Source organism: Erinaceus europaeus, chromosome 2 (assembly GCF_950295315.1).
Source record: "Erinaceus europaeus chromosome 2, mEriEur2.1, whole genome shotgun sequence".
In the NCBI taxonomy this organism is placed as follows: Eukaryota; Metazoa; Chordata; class Mammalia; order Eulipotyphla; family Erinaceidae; genus Erinaceus; species Erinaceus europaeus.
The window spans coordinates 4,947,655-4,970,922 of NC_080163.1; the positions used below are offsets into that span (position 1 = coordinate 4,947,655).

The 23,268-nt window shown below is 58.0% G+C and overlaps 2 protein-coding genes across 2 annotated transcripts in view; one reads left to right on the forward strand and one right to left on the reverse strand.

Moving 5' to 3' along the window:
- Nucleotides 1-15,414, reverse strand: part of SHANK1 (SH3 and multiple ankyrin repeat domains 1) — a 56,665-nt gene extending 41,251 nt beyond the window's left edge. The window contains exons 1-8 of the mRNA XM_060186520.1: nt 15,062-15,414; nt 12,340-12,637; nt 12,010-12,213; nt 11,577-11,648; nt 9,094-9,202; nt 8,837-8,988; nt 5,168-5,335; nt 4,737-4,853 (exon numbers count right to left, since the gene is read on the reverse strand). Of these exons, the coding sequence (XP_060042503.1) occupies nt 4,737-4,853; nt 5,168-5,335; nt 8,837-8,988; nt 9,094-9,202; nt 11,577-11,648; nt 12,010-12,213; nt 12,340-12,594 (1,077 nt within the window). The 5' untranslated portion in view covers nt 12,595-12,637; nt 15,062-15,414. The remainder of the gene's footprint in view (nt 1-4,736; nt 4,854-5,167; nt 5,336-8,836; nt 8,989-9,093; nt 9,203-11,576; nt 11,649-12,009; nt 12,214-12,339; nt 12,638-15,061) is intronic.
- Nucleotides 15,415-18,492: 3,078 nt separating this feature from the next.
- Nucleotides 18,493-21,210, forward strand: CLEC11A (C-type lectin domain containing 11A). The gene is made up of 4 exons (XM_007531323.3): nt 18,493-18,802; nt 19,039-19,222; nt 19,614-19,805; nt 20,705-21,210. Exons 1-4 carry the CDS (start codon nt 18,656-18,658, stop codon nt 21,136-21,138), a joined length of 957 nt encoding a protein of 318 aa, XP_007531385.1. The 5' UTR covers nt 18,493-18,655; the 3' UTR covers nt 21,139-21,210.
- Nucleotides 21,211-23,268: the final 2,058 nt, after the last annotated feature.

Here is a 23,268-nt window from a genome sequence, read left to right on the forward strand (position 1 = left end):
CAGAGAGAAATGGAGAGAGGAGGGGAAGACAGAGAGTGGGAGAGAAAGACAGACACCTGCAGACCTGCTTTACCCCTCATGAAGCAGCACCCCTGCAGGTGGGAAGCCGGGGGCTCAAACCAGGATCCTCACGCTGGTCCTTTCACTTTGTGCCACCTGTGCTTAACCCACTGCGCTACTGCCCGACTCCTCCTCTCAATTTCTTTCTGTCCTATCCAACAACAATGACAGCAGTGACAACAATAATAATGACAACAACAAGGGCAACAAAATGGGAAAATGGCCTCCAGGAGCAGTGGATTTGTAGTGCAGGCACTGAGCCCCAGTGATAACCCTGGAGGCATAAAAAGAAAAAAAAGTCTTTGCCAGTTTCATGCTGCTGACTCCTTGTTAAAAAAAAAAAGAAATAGAAAAGAAAAAAAATTAAAATAAATAATCTAAAAACGAGAGTGCCATCCACCATTCTTTCATTCACTGAGTCATGGGTCACTGCCAAACACCTGCTAGATGCTCTGAGATGTGGCCTGGTCTCGAGAGAAGCCCTAAGGGGCTGACCCCCCACTTTCACTCACTCACTCAGTCACTCACAGAGGTGCATCAAGGCCCACTGTGAGTTAGGACAGAGCAGCTGGTCAGGCTCAGCCTGGACCCCCAGCCTGGGCAGGGACCCCACTTTGAACACCAGATCCTCAAGGGGCAGGTATGGCGCTCAGGGGAGCGACTCTGGGGCAGGAGGGCAAGGGAGCGAAGCAGGGTGAAGCAGCCACTGGGTGACCACTTGTTGGTCTACTTCTAAGACCCCTTCTGTTTCTTTGGTTTAATCCCCCCTGCTTCACACTGTATCCTATTTACATAACCACTGTTAACTAAGCACCGCCCTGCCTGCAGGGCATTGGTTTAATCCCCACTGGTTCACGATGTCTTTTTGCTCCGCCCCTTCTCCTTGTCACACCCTGATTTCCACCAATCTCTTTTCGCTCCACCCTCTTACATCACATCCTGTTCCCACCCTACTTGGCGAGTATATATATAAGGACAGGGTTGTGATTAGGGATAGCTTAGCTTAGACTGTGCTGCCATCTACATGAATAAAGAGATACTGCGTACAGCTCAGCCATGAGTCCCTGGTCGTCTGTCTCCCGCCTGTGAAGCTAGCCAGATAGTCAACGACTGCCACCTCTCCAGTTTCAAAGGAGGTCTCGAAACTTTACATCAGGCTCAACCTGACGCTGTTGACTGGCTACGGAAGAAGGGCAAACGCTAGAAGAAGAAGCTAGCCAGCCCGGCATATTGGCACCCTGAACAGGGACTGGCAACCACTCACCAGGAGTGGGCCCCTCCTCTGCCCCTCCCTCTCCTGACCACCTCATCCAGGACAGAGGGGAAGGCGGAGACAGAGAAGTGACAAGTGAACTGCTCCCACGGGCTGGGGGGGCGGCACAGAGGTGCACCGCAAGCCTTGCACACTTGAGGCTCTGGTTTCATCCCAGCACTGCGTGTGCCAGAGGAAAGTTCTGATTCTCTCTAGAAAATTGATGCTTTTGAAAAAAATAAGAGTTGGGCTCCAGAGACAGTCTAATGGTTCTGCAAAGATCTACTTAGGCCTGAGCTCCCTGGTTCAATCCCTAGCACCACCATCAGCCAGAGCTGAGCAAGGCTCTGGGAAAATAAACAAAAAAATAAAGTAGAATTAACTTTTTCTGTTGCCCTTGCTTTGTTTGCTTGTTTGTTGTTGTTGTTATTGTTGTTGTTGTTGTCATTGTTGCTGGATAGGACAGAGAGAAATGGAGAGAGGAGGGGAAGACAGAGAGGGGGAAAGACAGACACCTGAAGACCTGCCTCACCGCTTGTGAAGTGACTCCCCTGCAGGTGGGGAGCCGGGGACTCAAACCGGGATCCTCAGGCCGGTCCTTGCGCTTTATGCCACGTGCACTTAACCTGCTGTGCCACCGCCCGACTCCCTATCTTTTCTTTCTTTTTTTTCTTGATACTAAAGTTCTTTTTAAAAATATTTATATATTCCTTTTGTTGCCCTTGTTGTTTTATTGTTGTAGTTGTTATTGCTGTTACTGATGTCATTGTTGTTGGATAGGACAGAGAGGGACAGAGAGAGGAGGGGAAGACAGAGAGGGGAAGAGAAAGACAGACACCTGCAGACCTGCTTCACCGCCTGTGAAGTGACTCCCCTGCAGGTGGGGAGCCAGGGGCTCAAACCGGGATCCTTAGGCAGGTCCTTGTGCTTTGCGCCACGTGCGCTTAACCCGCTGCGCTACCACCCGGCTCCTGGTTCTAAAGTTCTATCTGAAAGCTGCGCTTAAACAGTTCCTCCACTTTCAGTGGATTTTTTTTTTTTTTGGTAGAGAGGCAGAGAGAGAGGGAGGAGATACTGCAGCACCCTCACTATCTGAGAGGTGTCCCCTTTGCATGGTGCCCCCATATGGCTGCTGGGAGATCAGACCTGGGTCTTCACACATAGTGACATGTGCGCTCTACCGGGTGAGCTATGTCCCAGACTCCCACTGTATTATTCTCTTTCTTTTCTCTTTTTTCAGGGTGTGTGTGTGTGTGTGACACCCAGAGTCTTATGCATGTGAGAGCCCACTGCTCCAGGCCACCTTTTCACTCAGAGACCCCACATCACCAGAGCCTCCCATGAGATGCTGAGTCTTGAACCCAGGACGATTGCAGGGCAAGGCAGGTTCCCTATCTGGTGAGCTATCTCAGGGGCCCCTCCATTTTTTTTAAAAGAACTGATATTTGTGTTTATAATAGAGACACAGGGTGCTCAGCTGACATAAAGGGGAATCCTAGGGATTGAACCAGGGGCACCTAGGGTCTCACACATTCAAGCCCTGCGCTGTCTCCCTGACCTGGTGGCTCCTTCTCTGTCCTGGACTCTGCCTGTCTGCATGATCCGTGTGGCTTCTGCTTCCTGAGTGACCACAGTGACACCCGCCATCACCGTTATGATCATCATCAAGCACTTAGCACACACGAGCCTCCACCCACCTTCTCAGCCGACGACAGAGCCTCAGGGAACAGGGAGGAGGCTTCTGGCGGGGGGGGGGGGGGCATCAGGAAATTGGGGTTCAAGACTCGGGTGAGGGAGGAGGAGAGATGGGAGCACCAGAGAGAGGCAGGGATGAGAGACATCCCATGTTGCTTCTGTGTGACAGACACGGAGCTCTCCATACAAGGAGGCCTGTGGCAGCCTGCCATGTCCCCAGCACAGCCTGTTCCTGGGAGGCAGAAGGGGCTGGTGCTGTCTTGGAAGCCTCCCTGGAGGAGGTGAGAAGGGGGCTGACAGACAGGCAGCACAGTGCCAGGGCCAAATCCCTGAGTCTTCATGGTCACCCTGGGAAGCCACAGAGAAAAGGAGGCAGGAAGGATGGGGGAGGCTGCTGACACCCAGGTGGCCAAGGTGCCGGGCTCACGGGACGGAAAGGCTCATGGCTCAGGTCCCAAGAGGCTCTTGACTGCTCAGCTCCACCTAGAAGGCTAAAGCGGGGTCCACCCCAGAACGCTAAAAACACCAGGCACACTCCTGTCGCCTTTGGCGGGTTGCAGCTTGGCCTCTCCCGTGGCCCCTGCCATCACTGGAATGGGCCTGCCTCACTCCCCCTCTGCTGTGTTTCAACCTCAAGAAGTCGAGCACAGCACCATTCCATCAGCCAAGGAGCTTCCCCTGGCGCCCCTATGTGGTGCCAGGGCTCAGACCCACGGCCTCGTGCAGACTGGGCCACGTGCTCTATGGACACAGCCCCGGCTTGCAGCACCTCCTCTCCCCTCGTCTACACAGTTGGTGCCTGCTCTTCCAAGCACAGGTGGCGCACTCTGCAGAGAGAGACATCCCCCCAGCCCCTGAGTCGCCCCCAGATTTGGGCTTCCACAGGAATCTGAATTCTCTGTGACTCAGCTCTGACACTCCAGGCTGCCCCAGATGGAGGGGGGCAGAGCAGCCCATTCTGCTCATGACCTCGTCCTCAGCACCCAGCGTAAGCCTGACTGAATGACCGAGTGGATGGATGGATGGATGGATGGATGGAGGCAAGAATGAGTGGTGGGTGGATGGATAGATGGGTAAATGGATGGATTGATAAGTGGATGGATACATGGATGAATGAGTAAATGGGTGGGTGGATAGATGAATGGATGGATAGATGTTTCAATGGACAGATAGCTAAGTGGGTGAGCGGCTGGGCTGATGAATGTGTGGATGAATAAATAGATGGATGGATGGGTGGATGAATGGATGGATGGACAGACAGGTGGATGGATGGATGAATGGGTGGATGGATGGATGGAAAGACAGATGGATGGATGGATGGATGGATGGATGGATGGATGGATGGACAGGTGGATGGATGGATGGATGGATGTATGGATGGATGGATGGACAGATAAGTGAATGGATAAATGGATGGATGGATGAATGGAAGGGTGGATGGATAGGTGGATGGACGGAGAGATGGATGGATGGGTGGATGAATGGGATGTGGATGGCTAGATGGCTAGATAAGTAAATAGAATAGACAGATAGATGGATGGGTGGGTGGGTGGACAGATGGACAAATAAGTGGATGGATTAATGCATAGGGAGGTGGGTGGGTGGATAGATGGATGGATAGACAGATGGATAAGTGAGTGGGTGGGTGGGTAGATATGGATGGCTAGGTAACGGATGGATGGATGGATGCACACACAGGGAGGCTGGGAGGCAGGAGGCAGGAGCTAACCTTGTTGTAGAGTGCACAGATGTGTAGGGCAGTGTTCCCTGAGGCGTTCTGGGCTCCGGGCTCAGCTCCGTAGAAGAGCAGGTGTTCCAGGTGCTGCGAGTGACCTCGCTGGCAGGCCTGGGGAGGACAGAGCGCCAGGGGACTGTCAGACTGGCTATCCCGACTCGAAACTCCCAGAGCCCCCTCCCTGCACCTTAGAGACCCGGGTGGTGGGTTTCACAGGCCGTGACGCCAAGGCCCAGGGTCCTCCAGAGAGCATTCTGCCCATCTCAGGGCGCCAAGTGTCCCGGCCCCCAGCTCTGTGCCAGTGCTCTCGTCTTCTCTCTGGGGAGTCTCCACCCCCCCTCTATGAGGGCTCCGCTCCTGGCCCCTGGCCCCCCCCTCTATGAGGGCTCCGCTCCTGGCCCCCGGCCCCCAGGCCCGGCCTGCACCTGGTGGATCTCCTGCCAGCCGTTCTCATCGGCGACGCCCAACTGGGCCCTGTTACAGAGCAGCAGCTCACAGCAGCGGGGGTCGCCCCCCACCATGGCCGTGTGGAACAGAGGGGTCAGCCCCCGGCGGTCCTTGTAGTTGGGGGAGCCCCCAAGGTCCAAGAGTGCCTGGGGAGGGAGAGAAGACCCGTGAAAGGCGGGGAGACTGCTTGTCCTAGAAGACACCCCAGGGGTGAGGAGGTAGGTCCACGGGGACCCCCACTGGCTGAGGCCGGTCTACGTCCTGCCACGACACCTCGGGGTGACCTTGAGCAAGTGTTCCCACCCTGTCCCCTGTATTCCCTGCCCATCCTCCCCTACGAGTGACTACAGAGGAACCTGTGAAGGGACCCATGGCTTCAGGGCTCCCCTCTTCCGTGGATGCTAGTGGAGGACACGTAAGAGTTTTCGGGGCGCAGGAGGGACCCCTGACCCAAAGGGAGGTGTTAATAGCACCTGAGCGGGAGTCGGGCTGTAGCGCAGCAGGTTAAGTGCAGGTGGCACAAAGCACAAGGATCGGCATAAGGATCCTGGTTCGAACCCCGGCTCCCCACCTGCAGGGGAGTCACTTCACAGGCGGTGAAGCAGGTCTGCAGGTGTCTATCTTTCTCTCCTCCTCTCTGTCTTCCCCTCCTCTCTCCATTTCTCTCTGTCCTATCCAACAACGACAACAACAATAATAACTACAACAATAAAACTACAAGGGCAACAAAAGGGAATAAATAAATAAAATAAATATTTTAAAAAAATAGCACCTGAGCCCCAAAGATGGGTTGCAGGAGGCCCTGGAGAAGGCAAGCTTGGACAGACACCAGCTGGGCCAGCCACACTGGGGTGGTGGCTTTAGGGGGCAGGGAGTGGTCTCCCACATAGACCAGCTCTGAGCACTGAGGGCTGCTGGAGTGTGGGGTGGCAGGGGACAGCGTGGGTGAAGACGGGCTAAAGCATCCATGCCGACCACCAACACGGCATCTTCCGATGCGGTGGCCACTGAGTCATTTGACGCACTTAAACTTAGCCCCGTGGCCTCGTGGCCTGCTAGGCTACACGAGACCCTGGAGGCTGGGGTGTGAGCAGGGCCAGGGCTGGGGGGAAAGGGAACACTGAAAAGGTACCTCTAGAGGGGGCTGTTGATTCTGGGGGTGCAAGACCAATCTCTATGGGTGGCACTGGACGGCCAGAGGGAACAGGGCATGACTCTGCAAGCAGAGTTCCTATCCTCTGCTACTGGCCCTGGGCTTGAGCCCCACATGGACGCCATGGACAGCAGCACTATGGGAACTCCAAGGATGGTGGAGCCTGGCTGTGGTTGGTGTCCCTCCCCCCACCCTCCTGTCTGTCTCTTGCCACATAAGTATTGCATGCTAATTGTGCCCCTGGAGCTCCCCTTTCTCTTTCATATACAAAATATAAGTCAACTGAGCTGGAGAGGGGGTTTTGCCCATGTATGAGGTCCTAGATAAATTCCTCTGGGTCACATTAAATAAGAGAGAGAAGTTTGGGAGTTGGGCTGTAGCGCAGCGGGTTAAACGCAGGTGGCGCAAAGCACAAGGACTGGCATAAGAGAGAGAAAAGGGGCCAGGCAGCGGAACTACACACAAGGGCCCAGGTTCAAGCCCAACTGCATAGGCAGTGAATTGGTGCTACAGGTGTCTCTCTTCCTCTCTCCCTTTCAGTCTTCTCTTTCTCTCTCAGTCCTATCAAATGAAATAGATGAATGTGTAAAAATAAATAAGAGAGAGAATTGGGAAAGGGAAGGAAGATTCCTTGAAGCTGGATCATCTATGAATCTGGGTGTCTTTGTGGGTCAGTCTACCCTGATGTGTGTGCAGAAGGGGCCAGTGTCATAAGGCAGAAGATGGGAGAGTTGTCCATAATAAACCTGTTACAGCATCCGTGTGCATGCTTGAGACCCCAGAGGCCGCAGGTTCAATCCCTGGCACCACCTTACTCCAGAGCTGAGCAGGGCTCTGGTGTGTTTGTGTGTGTGTGTGTATGTGTGTGTCCTTCTTTCATTCTTTTACAATAAAGTAAACACACCAACACACCTTTAAAAAATAATAAATGGGGAGTTGGGCGGTAGCGCAGCGGGTTAAGTGCAAGTGGTACAAAGCACAAAGACCAGCATAAGGATCCCAGTTCAAGCTCCCGGCTCCCCCCCCTGCAGGGGAGTCGCTTCACAGGCAGTGAAACAGGTCTGCAGGTGTCTGTCTTTCTCTCCCCATCTGTCTTCCCCTCCTCTCTCCATTTCTCTCTGTCTTATCCAACAACGACATCAACAACAACAACAATAAAAAAGCAACAAAAGGGAATAAATAAAATACAAAAAAATTTTAAAAATAAATAAAAAATAATAAACTAGGGCAGGGGTAGATAGCATAATGGTTTTGCAAAAGACTATCAAGCCTGAGGCTCTGAGGTCCCAGGTTCAGTCTCCAGCACCACCATCAGCCAGAGCTGAGCAGGGCTCTGGTCTTTCTCTCTCGTTAAAATAAAATAATTTAAATTAAAAAAATGTCATAGAGAAAGACTGTGCAGGCCAGCTCATTTTGTGAGTGAGTGGGATCAGTCCATTGGGAAAGATGCCATTTTGCTGCTGCCCAAGGAAGGAGGTCTGTCTGCATATGTGGGGCCAGTGGGAGGGAGGCAGTGTGCTGGGAGTGTCTCTCCCTCTAATGGTCACACAGAGCAGATAGCAATGGGGTGGGCTTGGGGCTGGGCTGCATGGGGTGAAGAGGGCATAGAGGAAGGGTCCTCAAGGGTGGGGCCTTAGCTGAAGCTGATGGTGATCTGGGGAGGGAGGTGGGGAAGGGGCTAGTGAGGGGCTTGGCTGCAGTCCACAGGAGTGGCGTGGCGTTGTGAATCCATTAGTCTACTGCCAGGCCTTTGTCTCAGGGACATCAAGAGGGGTCCTTTTTAAGAAACAATGAGAGGGGCTGATTGGTGGTGTAGCCAGCAGAGTGGGCACGTCACCAGGGGCTAGGACTCGGGTTCAAGCCCCTGGTACCCACCTGTAGGGAGAAAGCTTCAAAGCAGTGAAACAGTGTTACAGGTGTCTGCATCCTCCCTCTCTTCCTCTCTCTATTTCTCTCTCTCCCCGCCTTCCTTTTATCAAAGAAAAAGGAAATAAAAAAATAGGCACCGGGAAAAATGGAATCATTTTGCAAGCCCTTAACCCCAATGATAACCCTGATGGCAAAAATAAAATGAAATAAAATAAAATAATGTGAAAAAGAAAAAAATTGGGGTTTGAGAAAGGACATATGGAACCAAAAAATGAGTCTAAGAAGGAGCAGAAGAGAACAGGTGTTTGGGGGGGGGTCTGGAGCTAGCTCACCTAGTAAAGCACATGCCTTGCTATGCTTGAGACCCTGGGTTTGAGCCCTGGCACCACATGGGAGCACCATGGACAGCACCAGAGGGAGCTCCATGGATGGTGGATTGATGCTTTGATGTGTCTCCTCTGTCTCTGTCTGGGTTCCTTCCCAGATGCTGCGTGTGTAAATCGGGAGGGGACAGGGATACCCAGAAGGAGAGCAGAATGGGTTAGAGTGAGGAGGGAGGAGGCGGGCAGCCATGGGGTACAGTCTGTGCAGGGAATGGGGCTGGGGGGCCCAGGGGTGACCTCACCGTGAGAGCCAGGCAGTGCCGGGCACAGGCGGCCTTGTGCAGGGCTGTCATGCCATCCCGGGCCCGGAAGTCGATGTGGGCCCCTCCCAGGCACAGGGTTCGAATCACCTCCACAGAGCCTTCCGTCTGGGCCGCCAGCGTCAGGGGTGTCTCTGGGGGGGATGGGGTTGAGGGGTGGGGCGGGCTGCTCACGAGCTGCCCCTGGGGACCTCCTGGGGCTGGGCTGCCTCCTGAAGCCCCCGGCTCTCCCTCCCTACCTCCAGAATCTGAGTCATGATAATTGGGGTCCAGCCCCTTGTCCAGCAGCCGTGCCACCTTGTCCGATGTCCCGAGCTGCACGTATTCTAGAAACTTCTTCAGTCCCGTCTGAGCAGTGCACAAGAAAGACAAGACAATCGGGTCAGGAGGGCAGGGGAGAGAGGTCTCATCTAGCTGGGAAGAGGCTCCTGTCCACACCATAAAGAGCAAGGACTTCACCCCAGTTGCTTCAGTCCTTGAGCCTGACAGACCCATAAGACCCTCCGAGTCTACAGGGAATCCACGCGGCATCTGCTCAGGGGTAGTTTTGCACAGTCTGGGAGGTGGCTCCGTGGGCAGAGTGCCAGGCTAGCATGCGTGAGATCCTGAGTTCGATCCCTGGCATCGCATACGACAGAGTGATGTGCTCTCCTTCCTCTCTCACATATAACTCAGTATCCTTTAAAAAATTATTTATTTATTATTGGATAGAGGCAGAGAGAAATTGAGAGGGGAGGCAGAGATAGAGAGAGACACCCTGCAGCCCTGCTTCACCACTCGTAAAGCTTTCCCTTTGCGGGTGGGGACCAGGGCCTTGAACCTGGGTCCTTGTGAACTGTACGTAATGTGAGCACTTAACCATTGTGAAATATTCTTTTAAAGAAGGTGGTAGGTGGAGGGTAGACAGCATAACAGTTATGCAAAGAGACTCTCATGCCTAAGGCTCTGGAGTCCCAGGTTCAATCCCCCACAACACCATAAACCAGAGGTGGTAAGTACTGTGTTAAAAAATAATAAATAAATAAATAAATAAATAAATAAATAAACAAATAAGGAAGATGACTGCTGGGCAAGTACTGAGTCTTGGGAGGCTCTCACTCGGGGCACGGTTTCCCTGGGACACAGGCACGCTGGCTCTGAGCAGCAGCTCCTGGGGGGGAGGGGGTGGGCGGCAGAAAAGGCTTTTCTCCCAAGTGCCAAGAATCTCTGGGAAGCACAGAGCCATATTCCTGGAACAGCAGCAGTCCCGTAACCCAGAGGACCGACAGGCCTGCAGCCACTTGAATCATCTGGTTGGACCCCGCAAGGCAGAGGTGGAAGGGCGGGACCGGAAACAGAGTAAGTCCAGGAGCCTTCTTCACAGCGACATGAAGTGCTCATTGTAAAGTTGAGAGTCTTGCATGAACCCTCGAGAGATGTTAGAAGATTCCAAGTTGGGGGGGGGGGGCGGTCGGGCAGTAGCGCACTGGGTTAAGTGCACCGGGTTAAGCGCACGTGTTGCGAATCACAAGGACCCGCGTGTAAGGATCCCAGTTTGGGCCCCTGGTTCCCCACCGGCTGGGGAGTCACTTCACAGGCAGTGAAGCAGGTCTGCAGGTGTCTGTCTTTCTCTCCCCCTCTCTGTCTTCCCCTCCTCTCTCCATTTCTCTCTGTCCTATCCAACAACGACGACATCAATAACAACAATAATAACTGTAACAACAATAAAACAACAAGGGCAATAAAAGGGGAGGGAAATCAAATTACAAAATATGTTAAAAATAAACTAAAAGAAAAAAAAAAGAAAATTCCAAGTGGGGGCTGGGGTGACAGCACAATGGTTCTGCAAAGAGACTTCCAGGCCTGAGGCTCTGAGTTCCCAGGTTCAACCCCCAGCCAGAGCTGAGCAGGGCTCTGATCTTGCTCTCTCTGTATCTGTCATTAAAATAAATAAGTAAATAAATAAATAAAATACTTTTAAAAAAGAGGAAATTCCAAATGGTCCTAAAAAAAAAAAGTCTTAACCCTGCTGTAACCCAGCATTTCTTCAGTAAAATGATAATAAAGTTAAAAAAAAAAAAGTATGCAGAGACATCACAGGACCACACCAGATTTACATGCCTGAGGCCCCAGAGGCCCAGGCTCACCCTAGCACCACTATAAGCCAGAGCTGAGCAGGACTCTGGTCTCTCTCTTGAAAACAAGCCAATAAAATCCTGGTGGGGCGTGGAGACAAGGGAAGAGGCCAGAAGGAAAGAGCTTTTCAGTGCTGGCCAGAGCAGTCCCCAGATCTCATGGGCCCAGGGGGACACACAGTCTAAGAGTGGGCTAGGGGCACTAGGAAGACAGACGTGGAGAGCCAAGAAGTAGACCCCAGGTTATGTGACTAGGGACACCCAGTCCCCAGACCGAGAAACACTAGATGTTAGTCACAGGCCAAGGGATGGGAGAGAAGGGGTGCAGAGCAGATATGGGGGTGTCCAGAGATGAGAAGGAACAGTCTTAAGGAAAACAAAGTAGGAGCCAGGTGGAAATGGGGGGGGTGTCTGATCAGAGGATGAGGAGTGGGAGAAGGCCATGGATGACCGATGGACGGGGCGGGGGGGAACCTGAGGCTATCTCCAGTGCCATGCAGCACCCCCAGTTTAGCTCAGCCTGTAGCTGACAGAGGGCAGGAAGGGCTGGGGAATGCTGGGGGGCTTTGAGGAAACCGGGTCTGGGGGTGCCAGCCGAGGAAGCTCACCTTTGTATGCAACTTGGCCAACTGCTTCTCGTCCAGGTTGGTCTGTTTGTAAACGCGGGTCTTGTATCGGAACTGAGGCCAGGGGTGGGGAGAGCAGGGAGACACAGAGATGGGGAGTCAGGGGCCTGGCATCATGACATACAGGGTGAACCAGTCCCCCCTCAGAGCTGAGTTAGGGACAGCTCAGGATCAGGGTGGAGAGAGAGCCCTGGAGTCTCTGCTGGTGGCGAGAGCAAGTGGGGGACTGCTCCAAAACACTGAGAGCCCTTCGCCAATTTTGGGGGGGGTGTCTAGATGAGAGAAGTGACATGCCCAGGGTCACTCTGCTGGCCAGAGGCAAAAGCCTCCCAGTACTTTTTGGTAGAGGGAGGGGGCATTCCCAATGGTGAGCCAGGGTGGGAGGTGGGGATGGGGGGGGGAGTCAGGGCCTCACCTCCAGGTAAGGCACCCCCTTCTCGAAGGACTGGGGGTACTCTCGCAGCAAGCGTTCCTCCTCCAGGAAGTTGGCGTCCCTGCCCGAGGTGGCAGGCTGGAAGAGCCCATAGTTGAGCACATCTTGAAGGCTCTCGCTCAGGGCGCAGAGCACCTGCTGCTTGGCCGTCCAGATGGTGGCATCCGGGTTGAAGCGGAGGCATTTCTGTGTGGGGAGGGGGTGTATGGACAGGGGCCTGAGAGGCTGGAGGCACTGAAGGCTGGAGGCTGAGGAGGGGTGTCTGGAAGTACCCCTCCATCCCCGCCCGCAGCCGCCAGCCCCATCACTCACTGTCTGGTGCAGGTCCGGGATGCCAATCCTGAAGACCATCATGCTGAAGTGGGCGTCGTCCGGAACAGACATGGAGCGGCCCTGGAGGCCTCGGATGGAGGCCAGGCTACCAGGTGGCCCACTGGTCCTGTCCCGTGTCCCCCCGGGGCCTCTGCCGGGTCCGTCCGGGGAGCTGTCGGACTCGGAGCCCCCCTCGGGACACTCGCTGGCACTGTGACGTTCCTCGTCCTCGCTTGTGGCGGGGCTGTGGGTCATCGTGGGGCCACGGGGCGACGGGGGACGGCAGCATCACAGGCGGCTGCGATGGGGTCGGGGGAGACAGGAGGGGCCAGAGGAGCCCAGTCACCACTGGGTGGACATATGGTCCAGGCAGGCTGGCAGGCGGCTGGACACACCCCCATCCCTGCCATGCTGCCTGCCTGTCTCCTTCCCTGCCCTTGGCCCTGCTCACAGCCCCCCACCCCTCGGACGCCCCACTTTGCCGCTGACCCAGCTCGGTGGTGTCCCAGAAACCACAGAATCACCACGGGAGCTACTGGCCCATTTTGTTGGGCTGGAAAATGCAGCTAAAATTAGCCGAGGACAGACAGGTGGACCAGCCCACCACCACCCTGCCCTCTGGGCCACCTGGCCCTGGAGGTTGTGGGGGGTCATCTTCTTGGGAGGGAACGATATAGTAAGGGAGAGATGGAGGTGTCAGGAGCCTGGGGAGACAGAAAGTGGTGACTTATCGGGAGTAGCGCAGCGGGTTAAGCACTTGTGGCGCAAAGCTCAAGGAGGATTGGTGTAGGGATCTCAGTTTGAGCCCAGAGCTCCCCACCTGCGGGGGTGGGGGAGTCGCTTCACAGGCGGTGAAGCAGGTCTGCAGGTGTCTGTCTTTCTCTCCCCCTCTCTGTCTTCCCCTCCTCTATCCATTTCTCTCTGTCCTATCCAACAACAACAACATCAATAACAACTACAACAATAAACAACAAGGGCAACAAAAGGGAATAAATAAATTTAAAAATAAATAAATAAAAAGAAAAAAAAGAAAGTGGTGACTTGGCTAAAAGGTGTCTGACAGTCTGTGCAGGGGTGCCGCACGGCGGCCCCAGTGGCAGGGACAGCAAGGTGGGGTGTCACAGGACAGGGCCTCACTCTGGAGCTAGGCATTTTGAAATGCCAGCTTGGTGGGGTGGCAGGATGGGGGGGCTGTCTGGGAGTCCAGAGTGGGGTAGCCTAGGTGGCAGTGATGACCCGTGGGTGTGGCTGAGGGATGGCACGGCAGGGTGGGCGGATTTGGCACTGCCTGGTGCCTGGGCTCCACTGCCAGGAAGGGGGGCAGGGAGGCAGGGAACTGAAGTGCCAGGCAGGGGACTGGGATGGGGGGGGGGGTCATGCCCAGATCCCCTAGGTCATGCCCAGATCTCCATAGAGGCCTTTCTCCTTAGGGTGGGTCCCCCTTGGGGTACCCCTCTCTCCTGTCCTCCCCTTCCTCTAACTCCCACCCCAGCACCGGAAACCAGAATGTCTGGTCTGGTCCCTCCCCCCCACGCCAGGCCCAGCTCCGGCACCGTTGCCATGGAGATGGGAAGCAGTGGAGGGTACTGCTGACTTTGGGGGAGTGGGGTTGGGCTGTGGGGTGGGGGGAGGGAAGACAAAATGCGTGTGGGGAGCGGAGAGTTCCAAGGGCTGTGGGCGAGCCAGCAGGGCTCCCCACCTGGTCGGCCAGCCCCCCCCCAACACCACCGAGCGTGACCGGTGCCTCCAGCCCTCCCCTTCCAAGTAGCCAGCACCGCCCCCTGCCCCGCCGTCGGAGGTGCGCCTCCCTCTTCCCCTCTCCCCCTCGGCCTCTTCCTGGGGGCCCGGGGCGCAGCCTCTGCCCCGTGACGACCCGGGCTGACCCCCGACCGAGCGGGCGGGGCGGGGCGGCGGGTCTCCCCCCCCCCCCGAGGCCGCCGCGGCCCCTCCCCCGAGGCCGAGGGAGGGAGCGGGCACACTCCGCCGGGGCGGCATGAATCAAACGCTCGGCGCTAAGAATAGCTGGCACGCAGCTGGTACCGAGACGGGCTGGGAGCCGCGGGGGGCGGGGAGCGAGGGGGCGCCCTGGGCGGCGGCGGGGCCCGGGGGGCGGCGGGCGCGGCCCCAGGATGAATGGAGGCGGGAGGGGCGGCCGGCTGGGCCCCCCAGCGGGAGGGGGAGGAGGAGGGGGCGGGAGCCTAGGGGCGCGCGGGCCGGCGGGGAAGCCCCCGGAGCTGGGCGGGGACCCGGGGGCCAGGGCTGCAGGGCTCGCGGGGGGCGAGGGGCTGCTTGGGTCCTCGGGGCGGCCCCTGGCGGACAGGGGCGTCCTGGGGGAGGGGGGTGTCTGGGTGTCCTGGGGGAGGGGCGCAGGTGGGCCGGGTGGGCGAGGCGGGGGAGTGGCCGGGCCGCGCGGGAGGCGGGGACAGCGACCGGCCCCGGGCCGGGGCGCGCGGGGAGGCGGGCTCGGGCTGGGGGCTTCGCGGTCCAGGGGCCGGGGCTGGGAGTGGGGGGGGGGGTCCTCCCATCAAGTCTGCGATCTGGGACTGGGCACCTGGGACCCCGGAGCAACCAAATTAGGCGTCGCCCCTGGCAACGCGCCCCTCGCACCCCCACCCCTAGCCGCACACCCGGGCCCGGCGCGCGGCCAAGGACGTCCAGGGCGCCCCCCCACCCCGCACCCCGGCCCCGCAGCCCCCCAGAGCCCGGGCTCCCGACCCCTTACCTGCCTGGCGGGGCTGCAGAGTCCCGGTCGGCGGCGCCCGCGGCCCCTCCCCCCTCCCCCCACCCCCCACCCCCCCGGAGACGGGGGACCCTCAGGCCATGCCCCACCGCCCCGGAGGGCGAGCGGGCCGGGGAGGGGGCGGGCGGGGGCCGGGGGGGAGGGCGAGGGGGCCGTGGACTTCACCCCCCCCGCGGGCCGGGCCGGGCCATCCGCAGCGCGCCCCCAGTCCGCCGCGCCGCGCCCCTCCTGGCTCGCCCGCCCCCGGCTCGGCCCGGCCGCCGGGCGCCGCGTCTCCGCCGGCTGGTCCTGCTCTGCCTCGGCCGCCGCCGCTCCGCGCCGCCTCTGCCACCCCGCTCGCGCTCGCTCTCGCTGTCTCTCCCTCACCCTGTCTCTCTCGCTCTCGCCCTCCCTCTCTCCCGCCCTCCCCTCCCTCCGCCCTCTCCCCTCCCTCCGGGAGCCGGCAGAGGAGACATCGCCCCTCCCTGCGCCCCCAAACCTCGCCCATCCCCCCGCCGGCTCCACCCCCTACCCTACCCTCCCCCATCACTCCTCTCCTCTGCGCTCCCCTTCCCAAATAGGGACTCCACCCCTGCTTGCCCCTGGTACCCCAATGTGGGCCCCCCTCCCCGAACGCCAGGACGACCCCTTCCCAAAGCGCTCCCCCCGGCTACACCCAGGAGGGTCCCCCCAGTATCCACCCTGAGAGTATACACCCCTAAATTGAGCTGTGGCAGTCCTGTGCACCCCCCAACAGACGCGCATACCCTCCCCCAGGCGCAGGTGTACTAGCGACTAGCTGGTCCTGCAGGTGCAGACAGGGTCCCGTCTACTTGTGGGGGTGCGGCATACACCCCTGAATGTCAGTCACTGCTAATGCATGGGGGCTCCCCACACACAGCGTGACCCTTAGTGCAGGTATCCCCCTCCAGCCAGCACCTGGGCGGTCATCTCACGCTCAGCACCCCAACAATGGCTGAAGTGGAGGGCTGCGCCTGCAGTCCGCTGGGCCCCCAGCACCGCACCATAGATGCACACCCCACTCATGACCACAGACCTGCCTGTGCACCACCGCCATGCCCCCTGCTCTGAAACATTAGCCCCTCCCACCAGCTCGGGTTTGGGCCCCAGGCCCCTTCTCCAGGGGGAGGGGAAGGGGAAACAGGCACAGAGAGGGTAAGTCACTAGCTTGAGGACACCCAGCACCAGGACTAACCCTAACCCAGCCTCCATAGGGGCCGTTGTTGGGCCCAGCCTGCCATACATAGCTCTGTGTCCCCCTCCATGGTGTCCTCCATGGCACCAGGACCACCCAACTCTCTGTGCTGGGGCCACCTTGGAGGTGTTGTGAAGAATGCCCCCCCCCATTGCCTAGGTTTCAAGCCATCACAGACACCTGCCCTGGGCACCCCCGGCTGTGGGGTCCCCAGGGCATCCCAGAGGAGCTGGAACAGGTATCCCAGCCCTGGAGCGGGGCCTCTGGCCTGGCACCCACCCACCCAGGTGGGGAGCTGCTGGGCCCAGAAAGAGCACAGCTGCCCAAAGCTGCAGGGCGCCTTTCCAGCTTACAAAGCCTCTGGGTCTGCCTGCCTGTCAGCTCCTGCAGCTGGGTGGGCACATGGGGGGGCTGGAGCGCCAAGGTCGCCTGGCCAAGGTCACATTGCCCTCTGGGCAGCAGGTATCTTGGAAAGTGGAAATCTGCAAGCTCTAACTTCCCAGGTCTCTGGCAGCTTCTGGAAGACCAGGGGGAGATGCCCGGATCCCACCTTGCACCAGCGGCTGCCATGCCGACCCCTTCCTGAGCCCATTTCCTCCCTTAAAGAAGGGGTGACCCCCAGCTGCTGAGCCTGCCTGGCCAGACCCTGGCAAAACACTGCATGACTCATGGGCCTAGCACCCAGTGGACACTGTGGTCTCCTGCCTCTCCTGCCCCCTTGGGTCCTCCTGCCACCACTCTGGGGTCCCCAAGCCCCTGCTGCAGGGAACCCAACACCAAGGTCAAACCTCCGGGCATTTGGCAAAGCTGTTACCCCACCAGGAACGGCTCCTTCCTCCTGCTCTCAGCTGACTAGCTGAGTACCTACTACGTGCTGGCCAGGCCCTACTCTAGCTCTGGGGATGCAGCTGTGAAGTCTCATCCTGTCATCCATCTCAGGTTGGGAAGGAACAGATAAATAAGACAGCAGTAACCACATTTTTAAAAAAGTGGTGGGGGGGGCGCTCATTAAAGGAACTTGGGGAGGGCGTCTCAGAGCTGAGACCTCCAGAAGGAGAAGGGGTTGGAGGAACAGAGTCTTCCAGAAGGAAGCAGAGGCTCCTGCAAAAGCTCCGAGGTGGGAATGAGCTCAGCCATCAGGAAGGAGCCAGCAGGCCAGCGGCTGGATCCCGGCGGGGGTGGGGGGAAGTGGGAGGCGAAGGGCTTTGCAGGGGTGCCGAGGACCCTTCCTTCCCCAGGCGGGAGCCAGAGAGAGGACAGGGCTTGGCTGCCCTCCTGTATGTGATGGGAAGCTGGAGGAGCAGGGGAGTGGGGAGTGACGTGATCTGATTTACGGTTTGGAAGCGCTGTTCTGGCTGCGGCAGGCAGCATGGATTGGAGGGGGCTCTCCAGGAAGGAGGGGAGCAAGGAAGAGGCCACTGCAGTGGTCCAAGCGGGGAGGCTGGCACCTTCAGAAAGCCCCGAGCTCTTGGGCACCCAGCCCAGCCTCTGTCTGCCCCCTTCTGGAAAGAGCTTCTCCTCCTCCTCCTTGGACCCACCTCCCCCACTCCCTCCCTCCTCTCTGCCCCAGACCCTTGCCCCCTCTAGGATGAAACAGTCTGTCATTTTGTCTGTGAGCAGCTGGAGTCCCCAGCGTCCCCTGCCCAGGACCTGGCCTGCAAGAGGCTTCCAGTAAAAGCATGAAGTGAATCCAGCCCAGTGAATGGCTCCCGGAGGCCACCTTCTAGGGCCACAGGCCACATGCATGCTTATGCTTATAGCGTGTCCTCACACACTCGGGCAGCACACATGGATGGAGATGGCAGGGACGGGAGACCTGGCATGGAGGGGGCCGGGAGACGTACACCTGTGTCTGAGTATCAGGGAGAGCTGCTTCCAAAAGGGCAAGTAGTGATGATGGCTCTAGAGGCAGGGCAACTTAGGGAGACCCTGGGGTCTCCCCCCCCACATACACACACCCTGAGCAGTAGCTGAGAAGGCTAGGGGGAGCAGGGCTGGGCTGTGTCCCTAGGCCCCTCAGAAAGCCAGCTCCCCACTCTTCCTGACCATCAGCGCTGTCAGTTATGGGCAGACGAAGGGCAGGGCCCGAACGAGCTCTGGAGAGTGGGAAGAGGGGGCGTGGGGAGAGGCAGGCGGGATCTGAGCTTTGGAACGTCGGAGGTTTCCTTGGAACGTTGGAGGTTTCCGGCCACAGAGGCAAGGCCTCCAGGGAGCCAGGAGGGGCGGGGAGACACACAGAGGAGGCCAGCAGAGAACTGAGGCAGGACCAGGCTGGGAAGGCAGGCCCCTGGGGAATACCTAGGAGTGGTGGGGGGGTTGGGGGCCAGAGTTGGGAATCTGTACACCCCAACTGCAGCCTTGAGTGCTGCCAGCCAGGTCTGATGCAGGCAGCCTGGTTCTTGGGGGCCCTGGTGGTCCTCCAGCTCCTTGGATTTGGCTATGGGGCTCAGGGGATCCAGAGAGGGTGGGAGGGGGCCTGGGGAGGCGCTCAGGACGAGGAGCAGGAGAGGGAGGCCCTGATGTTGAAGGTGAGTTGCTGCTGGGGGTCTGCGAAAGAAGCCTGTGGTCTGGGGAGGGGAGGGCTTTGGGGTTCAGGGAAATGGATAAGGTGGGAAGAGGGGAGAGGCTCAGAGGCTGGGGTGATGAGTTCAGAGACAATTCAGTGACAGAGAGCTAGTTCACAGCTCAGAGTTGAGGAGGGTCGGGGGTGGAGACCTAGAGAGGCAGAATAGAACCAAAAGGCTCACCTCTTCCTCTGCCCCAGCATCTACAAGAGGCCCTGGGTTTGCCGGCTGGCAGAGGAGATGCAAATCCTGAGGGAACCCCAGGAAGCAAAGGAGCCTGGGGGCCAGCTGAGGAGGACCTCCGGGGGGAGGAAGGGGAGGAAGCAGCCCCAAGCTCCAGTCCCAGCCCCTCTCCCACCTCGGAGGACACCATCACTTACATCCGTGAGTAATCATTAGTTCCGAACTCTCCCCACCCAGACCTCCATGGTCCTCCTCAACCTCTTTCCCTCTCCTTCTCTTCCTCCTCCTTTTTCAACTATTGATTCATTGATGAGACAGAACTGGAGCATAACTCTAGCACATACGATGCTGGGGATGGAACTCAGAACCTCATGCTTGAGAGTCCAACACTTTGTCCACTTGGGGTGGGGTGGGGTGGGGGATGCTTTCAGTTATCCACCCCCAGCATTCACAGCCATTGGTGTGGAGCCGCGACCTAGGCCATGTCTGCCAAGATCCCAGTCAGGGCCATCAGCCCCTACCTCCCAGGCCCCGGGGCTTCCCAGGCCCACCACCAGGGCCCCACTGCAGCATGTGCCCTGTCCGTCTGCAGTGGGCCGCCTGGCCGGCCTGGACGCCAGCCTGCACCAGCTGCACGTCCGCCTGCACGCGCTGGACACCCGCATGGTCGAGCTGAACCGGGGGCTGCGGCAGCTGCGGGAGGCGGCCGGCGACACCCAAGACGCCCTGCAAGCCCTGCAGGAGTCGCAGAGCCGCGCAGAGCGTGACCATGGCCGCCTGGAGGGTGAGTCTGTGCCCCGGGGTGGGGCAGGCACAGTGGGGGTGCCACTCCTCCCAGGTGGGGGGGTCTGACTAGGGTTGAGGACCCTGGATGTAAGGCGAAGGAGCTCCTGGAATGTTGAAGAGTGAGGCGGGTGGAGACAAGGTAAAGAGAGTCTCCTGCCTCTGGCTCCCAAGTCCCAGGTTCAATTCCCCCGCACGGCCATAAGCTGGGCATTGGTTTTAAAAAACAAAGAAAGAAGAGAGGAGAATAAGAAAAGTTGGGGGTTGGGCGGTAGCGCAGCAGGTTAAGCGCACATGGCGTAAAGCACAAGGACCGGTGTAAGGATCCCGGTTCGAGCCCTGGGCTCCCCACCTGCAGGGGAGTCGCTTCACAGGCAGTGAAGCAGGTCTGCAGCTGTCTGTCTTTCTCTCTCCCTCTCTGTCTTCCCCTCCTCTCTCCATTTCTCTCTGTTCTATCCAACAACGAACGACATCAACAATAATAACCACAACAGGGCTACAGCAACAAGGGCAACAAAAGGGGGGAAAATGGCCTCCAGGAGCGGTGGATTCATGGTGCAGGCACTGAGCCCCAGCAATAACCCTGGTGGCAAAAAAAAAAAAAAGGAAAAAAATAAGAAAATAAGAAAAGTTGAGGGGTGTAGGCAAAGGGAGGAGTGGGAGGCATGTTCCCCACGTTGAGGTTGAAGGTACCCCCACTCTGGCCGCGCCACGCCCCCTACTGTCCAGTTCTGTCGGTCTGTCCCCGCCCCCGACGGTCCTGACTCGGCTCCCTGCTCCCCAGGGATTGGCCCCGCCCCCGCCGAGAAGCACCCCGCCCACACGCCACTAGGCCCCGCCCATGCTCTGTACCCCCCCTTGGTCCCGCCCACCGACGTCCTGACTCCGCCCCCTCCCCAGGCTGCCTGAAGGGGCTGCGCCTCGGCCACAAGTGCTTCCTCCTCTCGCGCGACTTCGAGGCGCAGGCGGCTGCGCAGGCGCGGTGCGTGGCGCGAGGCGGGAGCCTGGCTCAGCCGGCCGACCGGCAGCAGATGGAGGCGCTGGGCCGCTACCTACGCGCGGCGCTCGCTCCCTACAACTGGCCGGTGTGGCTGGGCGTGCACGACCGGCGCGCCGAGGGCCTCTACCTCTTCGAGAACGGCCAGCGCGTGTCCTTCTTCGCCTGGCACCGCGCGCCCCGCCCCGAGCCCCGCGCCCCGGCGCCCGCGCTCAGCCCCGACCAGCCCAATGGCGGCGCGCAGGAGAACTGCGTGGCGCAGGCCTCGGACGACGGCTCGTGGTGGGACCACGACTGCGAGCGGCGCCTCTACTACGTGTGCGAGTTCCCCCTGTAGCCGGGCCCGCAATAAAGCCTGGAGTCCGGGGGCGCTGCGCTTCTGATTTGCGGGGGGTGCCGACCAGACTGCAGAGGGGCTCGGCCCGCAGCCGGGGGGGGGGGGGGGCACGGGCCCGGCGCCTTGCACCCTCGCAGGGCCTGCCCGTCCACGTCCTCGGTAACAAAAAAGAAAAAGAAAAAGAAAAAGAAAAAGACCTGGGGGGGGGGGGGCGGTGGTGCAGCCGGTTAAGCGCACACGGCGGAAGGATCCCGGTTCGAGCCCCCGGCTCCCCACCTGCAGGGGAGTCGCTTCCCAGGCGGTGCAGCAGGTCTGCAGGTGTCTGTCTGTCTCTCCCCCTCTCTGTCTGCCCCTCCTCTGTCCGTTTTTTTTTAATATTTGCTTTTTTAAAAAATATTTTATTGTGGTCTGGGAGATGGCTCAGTGGATAAAGCTCTGAACTCTTTAAGCATGAGGTCCTGAGTTCAAGCCCCAGCAGCACATGTACCAAGGTGATTACTGGTTCTTTCTCTCTCCTCCTTTCTCATTAATAAACAAAGTCTTTACAAAATGTATTTAATTTATTTATTCCCTTTTGTTGCCCTTGTTTTTATTGTTGTAGTTATTATTGTTGTTATTGTTGTCGTCGTTGCTGGATAGGACAGAGAGAAATGGAGAGAGGAGGGGAAGACAGAGAGGGGGAGAGACAGACAGACACCTGCAGACCTGCTTCACCGCCTGGGAAGCGACTCCCCTGCAGGTGGGGAGCCGGGGTCTCGAACCGGGATCCTTACATCGGTCCCTGCGCTTTGCGCCCCGTGCGCTTAACCTGCTGCACTAACGCCCGACTCCCCTCCAATTTTTTTAAAAAATGCGTATTTTAAAGAATTTATTCATGAGAAAGATAGGAGGAGAGAAAGAACCAGCCATCACTCTGGTACACGCTGGGGGTCGAACTCAGGACCTCATGCTTGGGAGTCTAGTGCCTTAGCCACTGCGCCACCTCCTGGACCACACCTCTTTCCATTTCTCTCTGTTCTATCCAACAACAATGACAGCGATAACAACAACAATAATAACTATAATGATAAACAAGGGCAACAAGACGGGGGGGGGGGGGGGGGGGGCGGGGGAACAGCCTCCAGGAGCAGTGGATTCCTAGTGCAGGCACCGAGCCCCAGCAATAACCCTGGTGGCAAAAAAAAGATCTAGGAAACTGAGCTTAAAGGCCCTGATGAGAGCCTGCAGGAAAAAACCCAGGTTTGCCCCATCCCATGGTACTTTCATAAAATTGTTGATTTATTACTGGGTAGAGACAGATATTGAGAGGGAAGGGGAGATAGACACCTGCAGCCATGCTTCCGCACGTGTGAAGATCTCCACCTGCGAGTGGGGACCAAGGGCTTGAAGCTGGGGACTTGAGCCTCCCGCCTTGCCTCTGCTCCCTGTCGCTTACCCTAACCCCAGGGACATGCGTGGCTGCGCAGACTTGGGGGCCTACCCAGCCTGGAGGCTCAGGCGCCCTCAGAGCACCTCTGCTTCTTGGCTGTGAGGCCGCCAGCCAGGGCCTGACTCTCTCTGAACCCTGGTTTCCTCATCTGGACACTGTCACCCCTTGACAGGCTCTTGGGATGTCCACCTGTGTCCAGGAAAGTGAGTGCTGAGGGAACGATTACACTTGAACCACTGCTACCTTGCCTTCCCTGCCACTAAGCTATTTGCTTATTTATTTATTGCTGCAGTTTCCCCTTCTCTGAGCTTTTTCAGATATAAATAGACAGGGCTAGGGAGACGGCATAATATATTGCACAAAATATTTTGAAGCCTGAGGCACCAGGTCCCAGTTGCAACCCCAGCATCACCATAAGCCAGAGTTGAGCAGGGCTCATTAAAATAAAATAAGGAAAGAAAAAAAAAAGGGAGTCGGGCATTAGCGCAGTGGGTTAAGCACATGTGGCGCAAAAAGCAAGGACTGGCATAAGGATCCCGGTTCGAACCCCCGGCTCCCCACCTGCAGGGGAGTCGCTTCCCAGGCAGTAAAGCAGGTCTGCAGGTGTCTGTCTTCCTCTCCCCTTCTCTGTCTTCCCCTCCCCTCTCCATTTCTCTCTGTCCTATCCAACAACAACGACATCAACAGCAATAATAACTACA

What these genes read in the sequence shown, in the direction of transcription:
- CLEC11A (XM_007531323.3), top strand. Translation starts at nt 18,656, where the DNA reads ATGCAGGCAGCCTGGTTCTTGGGGGCCCTGGTGGTCCTCCAGCTCCTT. An exon ending in GGACACCATCACTTACATCC is followed by an intron (nt 19,223 to 19,613) that starts GTGAGTAATCAT and finishes GTCCGTCTGCAG; the next exon opens with TGGGCCGCCTGGCCGGCCTG. An exon ending in TGACCATGGCCGCCTGGAGG is followed by an intron (nt 19,806 to 20,704) that starts GTGAGTCTGTGC and finishes CCCCCTCCCCAG; the next exon opens with GCTGCCTGAAGGGGCTGCGC.